The sequence below is a fragment of the Anabrus simplex genome, chromosome 2 (assembly GCF_040414725.1).
Source record: "Anabrus simplex isolate iqAnaSimp1 chromosome 2, ASM4041472v1, whole genome shotgun sequence".
In the NCBI taxonomy this organism is placed as follows: domain Eukaryota; kingdom Metazoa; phylum Arthropoda; class Insecta; order Orthoptera; family Tettigoniidae; genus Anabrus; species Anabrus simplex.
The window spans coordinates 170,361,159-170,382,103 of NC_090266.1; the positions used below are offsets into that span (position 1 = coordinate 170,361,159).

General features: G+C 37.0%; 1 protein-coding gene across 1 annotated transcript in view; it reads right to left on the minus strand.

Moving 5' to 3' along the window:
* The window catches only part of sls (sallimus), a 281,400-nt gene that overhangs the window by 135,345 nt on the left and 125,110 nt on the right, over positions 1-20,945 (minus strand). The window contains exons 18-27 of the mRNA XM_068226121.1: positions 20,687-20,834; positions 19,866-20,046; positions 18,981-19,238; positions 17,101-17,237; positions 16,435-16,696; positions 9,613-9,756; positions 8,758-9,015; positions 6,868-7,011; positions 6,198-6,452; positions 5,896-6,039 (exon numbers count right to left, since the gene is read on the minus strand). Coding sequence (XP_068082222.1) covers positions 5,896-6,039; positions 6,198-6,452; positions 6,868-7,011; positions 8,758-9,015; positions 9,613-9,756; positions 16,435-16,696; positions 17,101-17,237; positions 18,981-19,238; positions 19,866-20,046; positions 20,687-20,834 — 1,931 coding nt within the window. The remainder of the gene's footprint in view (positions 1-5,895; positions 6,040-6,197; positions 6,453-6,867; positions 7,012-8,757; positions 9,016-9,612; positions 9,757-16,434; positions 16,697-17,100; positions 17,238-18,980; positions 19,239-19,865; positions 20,047-20,686; positions 20,835-20,945) is intronic.

Consider the following 20,945-nt stretch of genomic DNA (forward strand, 5'->3'; position numbering starts at 1 on the left):
AATTGTGCAGGCGCAAGAACATACGGCATAGGCCTAACTAAAGCCAGTATTTGGCGTTAGCGTGAAGACAAAGAGCTAAAAAAAAAATGAGTACCGGTACTGTACAAAAAATGCATTCAGTGGTCCACAAGAAGGGCGCTTTAAAGAAGTCGAAGATGAAATTGTGAGGTATGTGCACGAAAAACGCAAGGGCCATACCGTGACGCAATAAACTCGTTAGTTGATTTTCAACGTTCGCGATTAGGCTTATACATCACTAGCCGCTGAATTTGGCCGAACCCGACAAGCGAGACGTGCGTGTAGCGGTAGCCGGTTATATCTGACGCTGCGTAAAAGTAACAGTTTTATAGACAGCAAGAATAATTTCCTGATGGATCGTTGTATTGTAGAGACGCATGGAATAGGTATTGCCGGAAAATTTTCAACGAGTTCTTTTCGGTATTATGATGCCAATGTTAAGTTAATGGTCCTTAAACCCCTGAAAATAAAGAATAATTGTGCAGCCACAAGAAAAAAGAAAGAAATACGGCGTGACGAAAATCAATGTACGGCGTCTAAAAATAGTCTAAAAATGCGTAGGCCTAATGTACAACAAGGCATCCATATGATTTTACAAACTTCTTTTTGAGCATGATTTAAATTTTTTGAAGGGAAAAGTGGGGTTCATCTTGGATTCGGAGAAATACGGTACTATATTTTTTTCAAAATGAAATTAAACATACACTTTCACGTAGTATCGGATTACAAAAAATAACACACAAGTAAGCCGTAGTGTCGATATCATCTGCGGAAACACAAGTTTTGAACAAAATGATTGCCGTTTCATACAGATTTTTATGTGCATGAAGGGTTTTCCGACTTTTATACAAAAATCGGATATAACGACAATCCGTTATAGCGAGTAAATTTTTCGCTGTTACGAATTCTCGCTATAACGGACTTCTACTGTATTTTAAATCAAGCCCAAGTTAATCAATATCAATTGCAAATGGAAAGAAGTGTTTCGAATCCATATCGAACTGTCGTCATCTGATTTGTTTCCATGTTAGATGACACAACAACCCTTCATTAATGATGGTTGGAACATAATGCAGGGGAAAAAAAGAAAGAAAAACAACACTCCTCCCCATCAATGTCATGGTACAAGATTTACAATGTTGAATAAGGATAAAGGGTTTCCACCTGTTCAATACATTGACATAGTGACTTAATTAAAATATCACATTTTTATTATTATCATTATGGTACAGGTTTTGGCATCTCCCATGCCATCATCAGCCAATGAAAAATTTTGCAAGGTATTATAAGTGATTACATGAAATATTTATGCAGTATAGAAACATATACAGAGCATGCTATCTAGTGTTCTGAAATTATACAATTATACATATATATATATATACATTAAAATATGTGTGATTAAAATACAAAGACCGCTTAATCTTTTAAGATGTTAGACACGTCATAAAACACAACACTTTCTTGTGTCCCAAAAAGATCTTTTACAACTAAAATATAAGTGAATAGCCTTGAAGAGCATAAGAGTACTTATATTTTAGTTTTTAAAAAATATTTTTGACACACAAGAAAGTGTTTTGTGTTATGGCGTGTCTAACATCTTAAAACCTTAAGCGGTCTTTGTATTTTAATCACACATATTTTAATGTATATATATAATTGTATAATTTCAGAACTCTAGATAGCATGCTCTGTATATATTTCTATACTGCATAAATATTTCATGTAATCACTTATAATACCTTGCAAAATTTTTTATTGGCTGATGATGGCATGGGAGATGCCAAAACCGGTACCATAATGATAATAACAAAAATATGATATTTTAATTAAGTCACTATGTCAATGTATTGAACAGGTGGAAACCCTTCATCCTTATTCAACATTGTAAATTTCGATTCAATATGGACCATAATGAAATTCTTAACACTAAATAAGGTACAAGATAACATTAACTGTGGTCACTAACATGTATTTGTTGTTTACACCTTCTCTCTTTTTTTTAAATAATATGTTTTACATCGCACTGACACAGGTCGTATGGCGACAGTGGGATAAGAAAGGGCTAGGAATGGGAAAGAAGCGACCATGGCCTTAATTAAGGTACAGCCCCAGCATTTGCCTGGTGTGAAAATAGGAAACCATGGAAAACCATCTTCAGGGCTGCCAACAGTGGAGTTCAAACCTGGTATATCCCAAATGCAAGCTGATAGCTATGTGACCCAAACCAAAAACCTTTTCTATAGTGTTAGTAATATTTTAATTACTTGTTCATTGTTTCTTTGTGTTACAAATGTTCCTCTTTTTTTTTTTCCTTTCTTCATAAAAGTAGCAACCTTATTACTATGCACACATAGTGCAGAAATGACCTTTCTTCTCCACTCTGTCTGTCTGCAACAGTTTGCAACTGACTATGAAATGGAAGGAAACTGACACACTAATAGTACATCCTTTGTGCAAAGTTAAACACCATTCTGCCCATCAGTCTTGAAGAGAATTTATTACAACATTCCTAAATTTTGCCCTTTCTTGAAACAAACGATCAAAACATAGGCCAAGAAATTTGAATCCAGGGGTATATCGGTCGATATTTTTTAAAAAAGCTATACGCATAGCACGTGCAAAAGAGAAGATCACGAGAATTTAATGCTAGCCAGGTTCATTTACTGTGAAAGTCACTAATGAAATTTTCTCTATAAACTAATCTCACTGGATTCTTCAAAAAATTATTACACCTTACACCATATTAATAAACCCAACATCATAAACTGAAACCTCAACCCCCAGCAGGTGCAATTTTCAAGGTGGTTTTCACAGTCCGTGACTGACAGTGTAGAGGATCAACATTTCAAAAGGTTGGTGTCAGGTATACCATTAGTATAAAGAATATTTCACTTGTTATTTTACAGATGTCCTGCATGTATGAACTCAGGTAACAATAGAACATTATACAAGTATACTGTATTTTCCTGTTGTAAGTAAACCCTACCTTTACTTTTTTCCTTAGTTCAAAAAAGGCTTCTCAGCTTACAATCAGTATTATTAACATGGCCAGTCAAGTAGATGACACCCTTTATCGATGCAAGAGGTAAAAGTTCCGAAAAATAAAGCTAGAAGTGGGCATAAGGAAGTTTTCACCATTGTGTAGATTCAGGCCCGGTTTCATCATAAGCTGTTATATTGTATACAGACATACATACTATCAAGTTGTTAGTTAATACTGTGTTAAAAATTTAACACAACTGAGTATTTATTTTCCACCTGTTGAGTAATTTATTTTAGTAATTTTTCCCTTCTCAAGTGTGTGAACATATTTTTCACTAGGGTAAAGTTAACATCATCATCATCTACTAAAGGCAATGCCTCGTTGCTGCAGCCACATCTGATGATCTTCTGCTATCCTCTTCATGTTGCTATATGAACCACATGCCAGTTCACCGACGGAGTTCTTGATGTATGACATCCTTGGTCGTCCCCATGGTCTCTTTCCCAGCACTTTACCTTCAATGAAGGTTTAGAGAAGAGTCATGTCTCAGTACGTGACCAAGGAACTTCGTTTTCCCCTTCTTTATTGTATTTAATAAACACCGATCCTCTTTTACGTTCTTAAAACAAAGTCTTTTTTTTTTTTTTTTATCCATCCAACCCGTTTTTGTAATTCTTCTCAAAAACCACATTTCAGCAGCCTCAAATTTTGTTTCTTCCTGTTTCCCTAATTAGGGAACGTTAACATGAAACATTTAAAAAGTGTCAAACACACACATACACTCACTTCTCCCCACTAACAGTTCTGCTAGTTCATCAGAAAATAAATGCTTGAAAATTTATTTTTCTTCTTCTGCATTCTGTATTGGACTTCGCGTAGCGCTACATCCAGACCCTCAGAAATATCTACAGGTTCAGAGTTATCCTCAAAGTGCACATGCAAACCAGAATCAGCAGTAAATAAGAACCTTTCGTGCTATTCCAAATTCTGCCAATCTGTTTAAATGTCTATAATGTTACTGTCACCCACACCATCTTCTGCATCATTGGCACCACTCGGATCACTGAAATGACTGTCACTATCAGCATCACTGTCTTTTGAACTGAACAATATGTGTGCAATATAAATTTCCTTCAAAATGTATGCTGATATCACTGCCTACTAGAAGCCATAGGTAGGAAAGGCAAAGATCCTGAAGGTAATTTCTCTCTTCCCCACTTGAATTCCATGATCAGCAAGATGTATAACCCACACTCAATAGATGGTAATAAATGGTTCAGAAGAGGTTTTATGCTTATTAGTGGCTCATGCAACGAACAGTACAAATTTGAAACAGCTTGATGCTTGAAAGCAGTTCATGCAACTACGGACAGTATGCCATGATGCACATGAGCGGTTGACGTGGCTAAGCAGTTAAAAATATTTTAAGATTCTTGCGCTTCTTCAAACGTTTCCTAAGAAATGTTAGCTATCATGTTAACACGAACAGTATGAATCTAGAAGGCAGTGGCAGAACTAAGCAGATTTTAAGCATGATCAAATGAGATTTTGTTTGACTTTAAATACAGCTGTAAAACACGACGTGCAAAATCAGCATAAATAGTTTGTCCCAACATTTCAATCATAATCCCCAGCTAAGAAGGGTAAACGTTCTTCCCAGACCTGTATCATCCTTTCCACGCTGTTCAGGATCCCTTTGTAACTTGTTCCCACTTCAAACAGTGCTTGGATATGGGAATTATTAAATATTATACAGTTGTTTACAGAACCTGGCCAGAACTACTCCCTGACTTGGAGGTTAGGATCATTAATCACTTGAAACCAAGTGAGTTGGCCAAGCGGTTAGGGTCACATAGCTGTGAGCTTGAATTAGCGAGATGGTGGGTTCGAATCCCACCATCGGCAGCCCTGAAGATGCTTTTCTATCGTTGCCCATCTTCACACCAGGCAAATGCTGTACCTGAATTAAGGCAACGGCTGCTACCTCCTCAATCCTAGCCCTTTCCTGTTCTTGCATTGCAGAAAACCTTTGATACATTAGTACGACGTTAAACCACTAGGAAAAAGAAATCACTTGAACATCAATAAAAAAGTCTCTCTTCCAACTGGAGCATATTTCAGCTCTACTGCCTCCAGGTGATCCAGATTTTTGCAAGTGTACTATCTATTGCGCCTAAAACACCAGCAAAACAGCATACTTCATAGAAGACGTGGTTGTCTTTCTACTGAAGGAAATATGGTACTTATTAATCTTGTCTTGGATGTTATCACTGCAGAAACTCTGCCAACAACTCTATTAACTGAAGCTTTTGAAATTCTACTATTATTTCCAAACATTAAATGAAAAATCGTCAGTCATGTGTCGAAAAAAGAGTTTGATCTTGGTACGCACTTGACGTCCCAGAAGATGATGATCTGTAGGAAGACAGTGACAAAGAAATAAGTGATGATGGATCTGAATCATACGATGACAATGTATCTAATAATTAAATGGCCGATAATGTCTCCCTTACGCTTTGTGTGCTTCACTAAAAAAATTTAATTAGTTTCCCAGGGGTCGGCTTACAATCAGTATCGGCTTATAATCGAATAAATATGGTAGGTAGATCCTAAAACGACCAAACTTTTCTCAATGCACAAAAATACCTGAAAAATATTAAGCAACCAGCATACTGTTCCCGTAGTTATAATAAACATCATGAAAGAAGAACTTATATATTGCTTCACTGTGTTGACCTTGAGTTAACAATCATAAGGGGAAAAAAATACTGTCTTCACTTGCATCAATATAGTAATACTAGAAAAGGCAATAATGTGTGTATATAGAAATACACAGCAAAAATGATAAAGCACTGTGTATTTATATTCTTTTTACAAAATAAATTACTTACAGTGACAACTGAGAGTTGCTGAGGTAACAGCCTCTCCGAGAGCATTCCTTGCACGGCAAGTGTAAGTGCCAGAGTCTTCAGGGTAACAATACAAAATATCAAGTGCAACAAAACCAAAATTGTTGGTCTCTGTGAAGCGGGATCCTAGAAAGGAAGAAAAAAAGAACACTTATTAATTTAAGTGTAATTCCTAATGACACATTGTGGGTGTATGTGTATGCAAGAGTAAGATGGCATTCAATTAATAAAATCAATAGATCCACTGTTTCATTAATTTTCCGTAAGTTAAAGTTTTCTGTTACCTGACTTAACAGGAACATTGTTGTGGAACCACTCCACTTTCATAGTGGGATCAGAAACAGGAATAAGTCGACACTCAAAGTGAGCACGCTGTCCTTCCTTGATATCAATGTGCTTCAAGGATGTGGTGAAAATAGGTGCCTGTTTAGTGGTCTCTTCAATGAATTCAGAACGCTGATAACGTGAGCGATCCTCCAAGTACTGTATTTGTTCAAGGCCCATCTCATTCTGTGTGTTTGTCAGAATCTGAGCAGTACCTTGAAGAAACAAATTCGAAAGAAAATATCATTACAAGATAACACTGGAAAAAATTAAGATATGTTACACATGAAAAATGTGATATCAATCCTTTTATCATTATCAGCAATGATGATTACAGAACTCAGCATGGAGTTCTGTAAACATTTGTATCCCTGAGGAATATGTTCTCTAGTTAGAAAATCTCCCAGGAAATTTTTTTTTAACATAATGCATTTAACAATCAAACAAGAGGGAACATAACAAAATGCTGATTTTGACATTTTAGTTTTTGAACAAAAAGGCTGAAATATATTTATTGTCTTTTAAATAAGATAACTTGCATTAGCAAATATTAATGAAAATTGTTGATATTATTGAAATAAGTCAATACTACAATAATAGGTCTAAAAGATTAAAAATCTGTTAACTTACTTCTGCATATCAGTGTACATGTTGTTTCATCAGACCCAACTAAATTGACAGCACGGCATGTATAGGTTCCAGAATCTTCCGCTATCAAGTCAATAATGTCCAAGGCCACATAACCAAAATCATGAATTGGACGGAAACGATGACCTACAATGAAGAAAGAATTCTGTATTGAAAAATCTATCTATAGATTCCAAAACAACCACAAAGAAAGCACTACTCTCAAGTCACTGCCATTAAACAAAGAACAAGCTGATATCAATTTTCTTTACAGATAACAATATTCCTGCCAAATTTTCTGAGCAAGTTTCATTTAGTTACATCATCAATTAATCACCAACGATCTGCATTTAGGGCAGTCACCCAGGTGGCAAATTCCCTATCTGTTGTTTATCTAGTCTTTCCTTACAAAATTGCAAAGAATTTGGAAATTTACTGAACATCTCCCTTGATAAATTAGTCCAATCCCTAATTTCTCTTCCTATAAACAAATTTTTGCCCCAATTTGTCCTCTTGAATTCCAACTTTATCTTCATACTATGATCTATACTACTTTAAAAACCAAAACTCGAAATTATTCGTCTATTAATGTTATTCCATGCCACTGATAGCTCGGAACATGTGTTTAAAAATCTCAGTAATTCACCTAAGCTACAATAACAGCTGAGGATGTTCTTAAATAAGGAACGAAACATGTACTGTTGACAAATAAATTTGCCAAAAGGCAAAAAGAGTATCAAAACGGTGGAAGAATTTTAAATATTGTAAAACATAGTGACAATTCTCTCAAGTCTTCCCAGCCCAAACTTCGCAAGATTTTCGTAATGCTACTCTTTTATCGGATACCACCCATCTTATTTTTCCAAGAAATAAAAAAGTTATTAAAAATATTAGGAGATAAGGAACATTATCAGTATGAAGGAAAAGAGGAATAAGAAACATGAAGTTACTAACAAAGGTAAATACACAATATAAATGCAAATTCTATCCTTGTCCAGAGGTAGTGCAGCCTTTTCAGGTAAACCCCCAGAGAAGGTGAGCTGTATGTGTCTTTTTCACCATATACGTGCCCTCCTGCATGTATATCTGTATATATATGTAGTCCTATTCTGTGATACAGGGTTGGGGATGAGGTGAGATGAAATTATATGGTATATTATTACAGCCAGATGCACTTCCTTTCGCCAACCTCAATCGAGCAGGTAATGAAGATGAAATGAATGATGCTGAATGAAACTGGGTAAGGAGGTGGAAGGAATTGGCTGAGGCCTATGAATAGGAATTGTCCTGGCATTTACCTGGATGTGAAAATGGGAAACCACAGAAAATCATTCTTAGGACAGCAGATGGTGGGATTTGAACCCACTCATCTCCTGGATGCAAAAATTGGCTCCACTCTCCTCAATATACCTGCCATCCTACCTATTTTACATTTCTGGCAGTACCAGGATTCGAACCAGGGCCTCCAAGAATGGCAATTAATAGTGCTATCTGTTACATTACAGTTGTGGAAAAATACAGCAATACCCTGTATTTTCAAATGAATCTTTCATACATGTGAAAAACAAGCAGTGCAGAACATGCTCCAGCAGAACCAAACAGTGAATGGTTGAGATGGATAGAAAGGCAAGGGTGGCTAAAAAAAAAGTATCCTATATGCGATATGAACATATCTTCCTAAAAGACAAAGAAAAATGTTGGTAAATATATATTTTCAATTGTTTCCATTACAGTATTATGTGAAGTTGTAAATAGTAAAAAACAGCACGATTTGAAAGTCTAAACAGTATACTGTAGTATCTCTTCAACAGATATATAATATTACAGTTCCCAGGAGGATATCTGCAGAAGAGTAACGTACAGTAGAGATAGGTTTAAAAAATTATTACTCACCAACAGTTATAGGTCGACCATTCTTATACCACTCCACTTTTAGATTGGAATCAGTAACTGGCTCTAATTTGCACTCAAAGTGCGCATGTTGGCCTTCTCTCATATTTTCTAGATTCTTGGGTTTTGTGACAAATCGGGGTTTAATGTTTACTAATTCATCTATATATTCTGATTTCTTGTATCTTGATGAATCTTCTAAATACTGAATCTTTTCAAGTCCAGATGGATGCTGACTCTCAAAAATCAAATCTTTCTTTGCTGTAATTTTAAAAAGATTGGCATACAGTGAGTGCAATTCAATTTTTCATAATCTTATACAGTAATTTACTACAATTTGAATTTCACTTACATTCCCTAAGAACTTAGTCATACTTTCTTAAAATATATACATATTTGATGGTAGAAGGCCTTCTTTATCAGCTATACTTAATAGTGAAAGGTAAAAATAAAGGGAAATAAAGAATACATCAGGCCAATAAACAAAAGAAAAATGGTTTAGAACCCTGATGTAAAACAAACTACAGTCTTTATTAAAGATTACGTCTTTGATTCTAGACACACAAAAAACCTAGAAAATTCTAGAAAAATAATCATTTTGAGATTTAAAGCCTTAATTGTATATTTAGAGCACCATAGTAACATTGACATTAAAATTAAATTTAAAAGATTTTTTTAAAAGAACCCAGCACTTCGAAAGCAATCTTTCGAGACAAAAATATATGCAGAACACTACAAGTACTGTATATCCTTGTATTCTATAATAAAAAATAACTTCATATAATAATTTTAGTAAACAGTATGTATCTTTTGGATGCTCAATTCATAAAATACAAATCAAAGCAAGAAAGCGCTTACCAATGATTTTAACAGAACATGAAGTTACAGCCTCTCCCAACTGATTTCGTGCTTGACAAGTATAAACACCTGAGTCTACAGGATAAACACTAAGTAAATCCAAAGCGACATAATCAAAGTCATAAGCTGGACGGAATCGATGACCTGAAAGGAAACCAAGTGATCATTAATTCACTATTCCAAAACAACTAACTAAAACTGTAAACAACAACAACAACAACAACAACAACAATTATAATTATTATACATATACAGTGGCGGTCAAAATAATAGAGCCACCTCTATTGACGGGATTAAGAACTAGGATATCTATTAGTTCGCAAAATCTCCACGAGTGCTGTGTTGTCAGTCCCTTTTAGACAATATCAGGGAAGACGTCGCTGCTGTCTGTAGTCGTGCGAAAGGAAGCGTTTGAGCTAGACGTTCGAAAAGAGGCATAAAGGTAAGAATCTTATGGGTCAAAATAATAGAGCCGTTTTACAGAAGTCCCGTTCAAATTGATTTTTTGCAGTTGTTTTGGGGGCTAGTAATATTATTTGTCAACAAACCTCCACTCAATATTATTTTGTATGTAAACTGACGTTTGGTTTTGTTTACATTCTTCTAGATGGGCAGAGCAGAGCATGCAAGTGATGATGGTCGTATAGTAATGTTCCGGATGTTCAAAAGTGGGATATCCATGAATCAAATAGCCAAAGATTTACACGTTTCGCGAAAATGAGTCCAGAACGCCATTTGACTGGCAAAACAAACAAAGCCGCAAAAGCCGCAGGTGGGGAACAGGGGGCGACCTCGTGTAACTACTCCTCGCGTAGACAGACTCATCACTAGGGAAGTAAAGAAACCCATTTTTGTCACCACCACGACTGAAAGCCATTTTGTTTAGTGACAAAAATGATGTTCAACCATCAACTTCAACGATTCAAAGACGACTGAGATCCGCAAAATTGAATGGGCGCATTGCGAGACAGGAGCCACATGTTTCAAAAGCTAATGTTCGGAAAAGGTTGGCCTTCGCCCGGAGAAATGAACACAAACCCAATATTTGATGGAGGAACATCCTTTGGTCTGATGAATCCAAGTATAATAGGTTTTCCTCAGACGGAAAAGTCTATCTGCGCCGCCCACCAAACCAGGAATTTAATCCCAAGTACACTTTAAAAACTGTGAAATACGGTGGCGGAAGTGTTACGGTATGCGGATGTTTTTCATGGTATGGCCTTGGTCCAATACACCGTATCAACGGCATAATGAACGCAGAAATGTACAACGACATCTTAGCAAATGTGATGCTGCCTTATGCTGAAGAGGAAATGCCGCTGAAATGGAAATTTCAGCACGATAACTATCCAAAGCATACTGCAAGGATCATAAGGCAGTTTTTTCAATATCACCATATCGAAGTATTAGAGTGGCCACCTCAATCCCCTGACGCATCATCCATCGAGAACTTATGGGAGATCATAGACAAGAGAATTGACCGCTCAAAAACTACGTCTTTAGATAAACTTTGGGAAGAAATCCAGAGAGCCTTGTGTGCGATCAGCAGCGACGAATGCAGGCGTTTAGTCGACTCTATGGGTAAGAGGTGCAGGGAAATCCTCAAAAATAAGGGTTACACCACGAAGTACTAATGCACTCCTATGCAAAAATGACTGTTCCTGTAAATTTCATAAGACTTAGATCAAGTACAAAATATTTGTGTCAAGTGGCTCTATTTTTTTGACCCTGTGGTCTGGTATTATTTTGAATATTATTGATTAGTTTCAGTTGTGTTATCTATATAACTGACTGTGGTACAATGTGACTCTGTTGTAATGGTTCCTGTACAACGTAAAATTTTGTTTCCATCATAGTACAAACATGTCTAGTAATAAATTTGCACTTTATTCTAAACCTTTGCCAGGTGGCTCTATTATAGGAAACAGATGGGGAGCAGCAGCTTAGCATGTAAGTTAAGTCACAAATTATGATGAATGTTTATTGATAACAACCTATTCAATACAAAGTAAAGTTCTTACGTTAAGATTTATATCTTGTCATATTAACTTTTAGGGACATGTTTCGCCCATTACATGGGCATCATCAGCCTTTATCTCATACCTTTTGGTCATTGATCAGAATCCTGATTTACCTTATCCAATAATATTATATAGATACTACTTTATACAGGGTTAAAAAGTCTTATTGTATGTTCTACTTGACAATTAATGATTTGCACAATAAAAAGCATCTAAAAGTGTGGATGAGATGGGTGACTGTTGTTGATGAAATCTTATATTACATGTAATTAGCATGTAAGACCATGAAGATAGAGTACACACAGAAAAAAAACATGGGTCCAAAATTTCTGTCTGCAGCATTCGTCGGTAGACGATTGAACGACAGTGGCCATTGTTGGGAAGTAGACCCTGTGTGAGGAGAGGGGATTGGGAGGATAAACAGATAAGAGAATGAAAAAACAATGAGTGTTTGTTCAATGTTAAGGCCACCACTTGATGTCCCACTTTGTAATCTCTAAGAGCAAGCAGGTGTGAAGTAAGTGTTTGGGAAGTCGGCGACAGGAAGATCTATGTTGGGAGTTTCACAGGTACTGCAGTGGCCACATATACCGTATTTCCCGGCATAATCGTCGCACTTTTTATACCAAAATTTTCAAAAAAATTGTAGGGTGCAACCATTATACGAAGAATTTTTAGTACCAGTATTTGTATTACTCAAAAAATGTATAACTAAATTGTATTTGATACAAATATAAGATGCATGTAATACTCGCGTTTATACATCAAAAGAATTAAAATAGTCTAAAACAAAATTCATAATTATTCGCAACAATTCAGCGAACGTTTTTCCAACCTGAAAATAAAAATGAACGTATTAAGTTAATTGTCATTAATTTGAGTATTAAAGTTAAAATATTACACTTGCAAAAAAATTATTGCTTTGTTGTGAAATACGGACTTACTGGTACACAATTTATTCCAAATCTTCTGTGTCACTATCGCAGGTTTCGGTATCTGATGCGCCGTCCTCGCCACTGTTAATACCAGTATCAGATTCATCGTCTCTCTGCCACACTGCGTCATCTTCGGATCCGTCTAGTGCATTCGAAATCCCAGTCCTTTTGAAACTCTTGGAGACTAGTTCAGGTGGTATAAGATCCCAACTCTTCATCACCCACGAGCATAACAAGTCCAAGGGTGGACGCCTGATATTTCCAGCGGGCGTCAATTGCTGATCGCCGCTCATCATCCACTCGTTGTAAAAATCGACGTAAGTGGTCTTTAAAGGGTTTATTAATACATACGTCTAGTGGCTGCAAAGTGATGTTAGGCCACCAGGAATGACTATCTGTCGTGTCTTATTTTTACTGAGAAGTTGCTTCACTTTGTTCACGAGGTGACCTCGGAAACTATCTAAAACAACCAGTAGTAGTGCACCGGGTCTTCTATCCCACACAGTTTTAACTCAGTCCAGCATGAGTTCTACGTCCATCCAATCCTTTGGCTGCACTCGTACATGAATTCCACAGGGAAACTGTATATTCTTAGGCATCATTTTCCTCTTGAAAATTATGTAAGGCGGCAAATTTCTTCCGTCAGCTGTAATGGCTAGCATTGCCACGCATCGCAACTTCTCACTACCGCTGGTTTTCATTAATACACTCCGTGATCCTTTTAGCGCAATAGTGTTGTTGCGAGTCATATCAAAAAAAGATTGGAGTCTGATCGGCATTACCAATTTGAGAAAGCAAGTACGAAGTTTCCTTGCGCAAACGTATGACAAATCAGTGAAAATTTACAACCTTGTCCGTGTAATCAGCAGGCAACTTTTGGCTTAGTGTTGTTCTCCTTCGCACTGACGGATTGTGTCGTCGCATGAACCCCTTAATCCACCCACGACTCACCTTAAACTGAGTTATGTTGTGTTTGCGTGCTACCTCCCGTCCCTTAATTTGTAACATTTCATAAGATACACTGCAACCATTGCTACGTATTTCATTGATGTACATAAACACTTCTTCATCAATTATAGGAAACTTCCCTGTTTTCGGACCTCTAAATGCGCGTCTAGAAGGGTTTGTGCTTTTTAGCTTGTTTTTTCATTTCCGCCAGTCACGCACCAACTTTTCACTCACTGAAAATTTTCTTTCTGCAGCTCTGTTCCCGTGCTGTTCAGCGAAGGCAATTATACTTAGCTTGAAACCCGCAGAATAGTTTCTATATTTAAACATAATCGCTTATAAATGTTTCACACGTTAATGTTTTGCAATATAAATGACTTTCCGTAATAATTGTTCACTATTAAAAAAAATTATTTCTACAAACACCCCAAATACAAATTAAAAACTTAAATTCTCACGCACACATGTCTACAGTAATCACGTCAGTCACAAACAAATAAATGCATCTGTGATCTGTCCATTCCAGAGCAGTCAATACTGTTAGGCAGCAAGGAAGCATGCAGCAATTTGTTATCAGTTGAGCTCGTTGGTTGCGACGCACTAGTGCGCTTGCGCAAAGCTCGCAAACCGGAGCACGGACGTCTTCACACATCGCTCTAGCTAGCGCGGTGTAGATCTACTGTAGTTGACCGAGTTCTGAGACATCAGTAAAAAACATTAGTTTTTTCAATTTCTTTTAAACATACGGTAATTAGGTTAATATTTCTTCCCAGTTATTGATGATTTTACATTACATTACTGACGAGTTTATAAAATAAAACTTTAATACCATTGGATAATAATTATCTTTACTGCTTGGGTAAATTTTTCATCCCATGCCCGGACACTTATGACGTAGTAGTACGATAAGAGTCTAGCGATGACAACTGAGACATCATAAACAATTCGGCTGACCGTGAGCTGAATAATTCCGTGGAAATCTGCGTTATCGTCTTGGATTTCACTTCGTGCGCAATAACGCAGGAGCCGGCCCCATGGTGTAGGGGTAGCGTGCCTGTCTCTTACACGGAGGCCCCGGGTTCAATTCACGGCCGGGTCAGGGAATTTTACCTGTATCTGAGGGCTGGTTCGAGGTCCACCCAACCTACATGATTACAATTGAGGAGCTATCTGACGGTGAGATGGCGGCCCCGGTCTAGAGAGCCAAGAATAACGGCCGTGAGGATTCGTTGTGCTGACCACACGACACCTCGTAATCTGCTGCCTTCGGGCTGAGCAGCGGTCGCTTGCTAGGCCAAGGTCCTTCGCGACTGTTGTGCCGGGGGGGCGGGTGGTTGTAATAACGCAGAATTCTATCAGACCTCTTGTCTACTAGAAGACAAGTGTGTGTCAGTACTGGTATTTCCTGGCGACGTTGCTGATAAGCGATAACTTACAGCCTTACGTATTTCAAATGAGAACTCATAATATGTAGGTGGTGAATAAATTGTACACTGTCTCGCGACCACGTTGTCAAACTGCCGATAGCCTCCCGGTAAGCCATGTGTCGTACATATACCGGTATTATTTATTTATACGTTGTGCAACATCTCGCAAATGTGACTGTGTTGCCAAATTGCCCATAAACCATACATGTATTTAAATTGCGCATTCATGTGCAACTTACATTGCAGTTTTATTTACGTTTTAACCAGATTGGTGAACAAAATTTGGACGTGCGACGATTATGCGATTAAATGTTTAAAGTCCGATTTTTGTATTGAAAATAAAGGATGCGACGATTACACGGTGGTGACGATTATGCCGGGAAATACGGTATGTTTAGCTAGTACGTTGCTAGCTAAGCCAATGTTGAAAGCTGGGCAGTCTGCACTGAAGCTGTTAGATAATGACGACGACGTATGTGGTGAGACTTGTTGGTGATGCTACTGGTAAAAGTGGTGCTTGGTGTATGGAAGTGGCAGGTCTTACAGCGGCTGTGTTCACAGGGGAAAGAGCCAGAAGGGGGTGGAGGTCGGTATGGTTCATAGTGAGTGAGAATGTGTTTGAGGTTAGGCAGGCACTGGAAAGTTACTAGGAGGCTTTTTGGAAGAATATCCCAAGTGTAGGGTGAGGATGAGAGAAGATAGTATGCTTGTTTTAAAATGTATTTATTTTGTGTAGACCAGGATGATATGTGGTTATGAGGGGTACAGGGTTAGGTTTCTTAGGGAGTCTGGGGACAGAATTCATGGGCCAGGAGATCTGGTGGTCAACCAATTGGGTGGGATAACTCTGAGCAGTAAACTCCTTCCTCAAGTAGTAGTAGTTTTTGTTTTGTTATGGCAGGGGAAAATCTTTTAAAGGCACCACTCTGTGTGGGAGTTGGATTTCCACCAACTAAAAACCCCTGCCCTCTTCACTCAGACCATTGTAGTAGTAGTAGTAGTAGTAGTAGTAGTAGTAGTAGTAGTAGTGGTGGTGGTGGTAGTGGTAGTAGTAGTAGTAGTAGTAGTAGTAGTAGTAGTAGTAGTAGTAGTCACAGGTTTTATAGAAGGATAGAAGGTATACAAATGCCTATGCCCCGGATAGCCTGGCTAAATGGTGTAGATAGTTTTGTGTGATATGGGTAAACTATTACAGTAAAACCGTCGTTGGGATGCAAAAAATCGGTTTTCGAATTACATGATTTCGAATTAACTGCCGCTCTTCAAACATTTTGGGCCCATTTTCTTCTTTTATGTGTACTCTATCCTCTATCCACACAGTCTTACATGCTAAGTCGCTGCTTTTCATCTGTTTCCAACACATATATATTTTGCTCCTGCTAGATTTCTCATCTAAGCATTATAGATAATCATCAATGTATTATAGATCATAATTCACATCTGTATGCTTTATCAAATCCATCAACAGCAATAATCCAAAAAAATTCAGACCTGTTTTTACTGGTCGTCCATTGACAAACCAATCCACTCTCATTGTAGGATCCCCAACTGGCTGAAGACGACACTCAAGATGAATATTAGTGCCTTCAACAGTTTCTATGTTATGTAAAGGCCGTGTAAACTGTGGTGCTTGCATTATCATTACATCATCAGTGACTGTTCTGCGATGACGAGAAGAATCCTCCAAGAATTGAATCTGCTCCAGTGCAGATTCATTTTGACTTTCAGTTAGAATATCTGATCGACTAATAACCTATAAAGGGAAAAAAAAAAAATATTACTATGAATCACTAAGTTTGTATTATATACAAATTAACAGAGAAGCTTCTGCTCTATATTTTTCCACTATAGATTCAACTTGCCTTAACATAAAGAAGAGGAAAAGAAAAAATAATAACACAACTAAAACTGCAAGGTGCACCAAGGTAAATACTGTCTAAGAACAGGTTACTTCTTCAAAGGGCCAGTGCAGAGGAAATATTCATTGGAAAAAAATGTTTATAGAGAGGGGGAAATCATATTCATATTCAACATCCCAAATACTCAAATCATTCAAAAATCTAGGAGAGATCTGTGTCAGACTCTATTTACAAAAACTTCAAGGTATAAATTAACCGATTAGCATCTCTGCACAGAAAAAAAAAATTAGTTACATACCCTAACACATGCTGAAGTATGAGCAGAACCCAAGTGATTTGTAGCTCTCACAGTATATTCTCCAGAATCCAAGGATGTTGCATGGACAATATCCAAAGCAACATAACCAAAGTCATAGTACGTACGGAAACGGGATCCTGAAATTGCATCAAAACAATTAATAAGAATAACAGCAACAACAACAAGCAGGCATCTCTGCAAAACTACAAAAGTAGTGACCCAAATGTGAAATAATAATAATAATAATAATAATAATAATAATAATAATAATAATAATAATAATTTAGATATAGATATCTAATATATTATCTAATATATCTAATATAATATAATATTATTATTATTATTATTATTATTATTATTATTATTATTATTATTATTATTATTATTATTATTATTATTAACAGCAAAAAAACTGCTTAATGGCTGGTCTTCAAAAATACCAGAGCGTAAATAGGTTCAGCTCATTATAGTGCAATTACATCTACTGGCATATGTTCGTAGCATGCCAGCACCCTTGTATGTCATAAACCTGAAACAAGCCTGAACCCACAATCTTTCACAAGTTATGAAATTTATGGATAAAAATGAGCCAATGAAGGCTAAAGAAATTATGCTGCTGTAAACTGGTCAGTGACAAAGAAGAATAAAAACCACATATATGCAGCAAAAACAAAATTTGAGAAATATTTGGACAGGAAACAAATTTGCTCTGACATACTGCATAAGGGTAAGGGATGTCGACATGATGATGATGATGATGATGTTGATGATGATGATGACTACAGTATGACAATGATGATGTCTTCTTAATCATCAATCCAATTTCCAGACACACATTGGGTAGGGTAATATACCAAAGCCCTCCACTTTAACCTGTATTTCAACCACTCTTCTTCGATCACTGTGCTGTTGTTCAGGTCTCCTGCTTTGATACCTTCCACTAGGGAGTACTCCCATCTTGTTCAAGGTAGTCCTCTACTTCTCTTTGCAGTGATCATTTCTCAAAACCTACCTTCAGAATCCTCTCGTTCTGGCTTCACATCATGTGTTCGAGTCACCTTAGCTTAGCTCAGTCTTTTTTCCTTTGCTATTTACGTACACCTCTGATTTTCCATATCTCATTATGTATTTTGTCTCGTCTGGTCTTACCTTGCATGCTCTTTAGGAACTTCCTTTCTACCACTTGAATCCTGCTCTTGTTTCTCTCAATCAAGTTCCAGGCTGCTGAAGCATACGTAAAAATTGGTACAAAATGAGATAACGATGTTAAGATGATAACTGTTTATATGTCAGGCTAAGATCTGGAGAGTTATATGTTCCAGTATATATTCGCCCATGACACCAGGCCCAGCTATTGGAATAATGGTTAGAACAGTCACTTGCCTTTGGTGAGGGGCTGCCTAGCCAAGGCGGTCAAGGCGTGCTTGGTTCACCTGGAAGGACGTGGTTCAATTTCCCACCAGGAAGTCAAAAAATTGAAGAAATGAGGTGAAACGAATTACGTGATATAAGAGTAAATAAAACTTATTATATTTACAGTATATGTAGGCCTAAAAGTGGTGTGTTCACCATTTGTTGTTTTCTTTATTTTTTAAATTTATAAATACTGCCTTCCAAAGAAGGTAGCCAGTAAGACGCAGAATACAATCAGAAATTTGTTACAGAATAGTGTAGAATACATACATGTACAATTTATAGTTCTTTATACCCAGAAGTCTCTGAAGAAAATGGGAGGCTATAGCATATTGGACCCACCCCCACCCCACTCAATTTTTGTGGTTATAAAAGCGGGAGAAAACGGGGTCTAATACGCGAGGAAATACAATATTCCATACAAAGAAGTTCCTCTGTAGAAAGTGTTTAACAAAATAACTTACCAACTGTTATAGATTTGCCATTGAAGAACCATTCAACTCGCATGGTTGGATCGCCCATAGGCTCCAGTCGACATTCCAAATGAATGTTCTTTCCTTCATTGATGGGTTTTGGATCTGACAATGGTTGAACAAATATGGGCTTGGATTTTGATATCTCTTCAATGTGGTATTGTGGCTCAACAAACTTAGAGCTTTCCAAATGATGAGTTTTTTCCATTGTACTACGATGCATACTTGATGTATCGATGCTGGAACGAGCTGGAGATAAGAAATTCAAATCATTAGACCATAACAACATAATACTACCCACAGGCATGACATTTACTACCACTTGCTGGTGGTAAAACAGATAAAACAGGAATATATAGTGTCTTCACTTTTCATAAACCTTTTATTAAACAATCTGCACTTAAAGCTACTAGACAGTTCCATCAAAGGGTGATGGGTTGTTGTCATATGTTATTCTGATAAATGGAATTAAATGCATGTCTACGCTTTCAGCTTTGATTCAAATGTGCTGACATTCTATAGCAAACTCAAACAAACTAGATGTCTATTGGTCCTCCAGTATTGCAGATATTCATGGTGTTGAGTGTTTTGTTAACTGTCTAAACTTAACATCTCATAGATAGTCAAAGTTATGAACACATTCTTCATCTCCTATTCAATAACATAATCACTGTTAAGCTCAGTAAGGGAGCATTAATAATATATTTTTTAATTTTAACAAAACCTAGTTGCAGTATATTTTAGTCGTAACCATTTACAAATAAGTATCCTACATTTCCTCAAAGAAAAATTTAAAAAAGGGACATGCCCCATGGTGAAATTATACTGCCCAATTCATTCCAATTTGTCACTAATGCTAACATAAATAGCACTTACTTTCAACTTCCATTGTAGCTGACATTTGAGCTTCTCCCAATGAATTTCGGGCAACAACTGTGTAGTTACCAGCATCATCTGAACGTACACTTTCAATATCAAGAGCTACATAACCAAAGTCATGGTAAGTCTGAATCCTGTTGGCACTCATGATCACACGGCCATTGAAATACCATTCAATCTGTAAAGAAGACGAAAAAAGAGTAGTAGTAGTAGTAGTAGTAGTAGTAGTAGTAGTGGTGGTGGTGGTGGTGGTGGTGGTGGTGGTGGTGGTGGTGGTGGTGGCAGTAGTCAGGCTGAGTGGCTCAGACAGTACAGTGCTGCCCTTCTGAGCCTAACTTAGCAGGTTCAATCCTGGCTCAGTCCAGGACCTCAAATATGTTACCCTCATGTGGGTAGATTTAATGGCACATAAAAGAACTCCTGCAGCGACAAAATTCTGGCACCTCAATGTCTCCAAAACCACAAAAGTAGTTAGTGGGATGTAAAAGCAATAACATCATTTTTTATTATTATTATTAACTTTTATTTAATTTAGTAACTACATCTGACACCCTCATTTACCAAAAGGCTGAATTAATACAGTCAACTGGAAGGTAGGGCATAAGTAGGGCATAAGTTTACACTTTACTTGTATTTGCATAATTACTCAAGTTTATTACATTAAGTGGAAAATATAAAGCCAAAGAAGAGCAGGAAAACTGTCTTGATTCAATTTTACACAATGGGATTTTAGCATCAGCCTAAGGGAATGTCAATATTACTGCTGAAGCAGTAAGAGCTTAAAACTCACGCATCTAAGACTTTGCTATGAAGCTTACCGTCATTGTCATATCATTCTGAGGTTCCACACGCACTTCAAAATGGGCCCTTTGGCCTTCTACAATTTTGTTTGTTCCCTTCATGGGTCCTAGGAATCTTGGTTTCTGAGTAACAGTAGTTTCTTCATGAATACTACGTCCATAACGGCTGCAAAAAACAAAGATAAAATATGTTAGCCTCCTTAAGAATCATGCCATAAATTTTACAGATGGCCATCATTAATGGAAACATATATTGTAATATTGTATACCTCCTCAA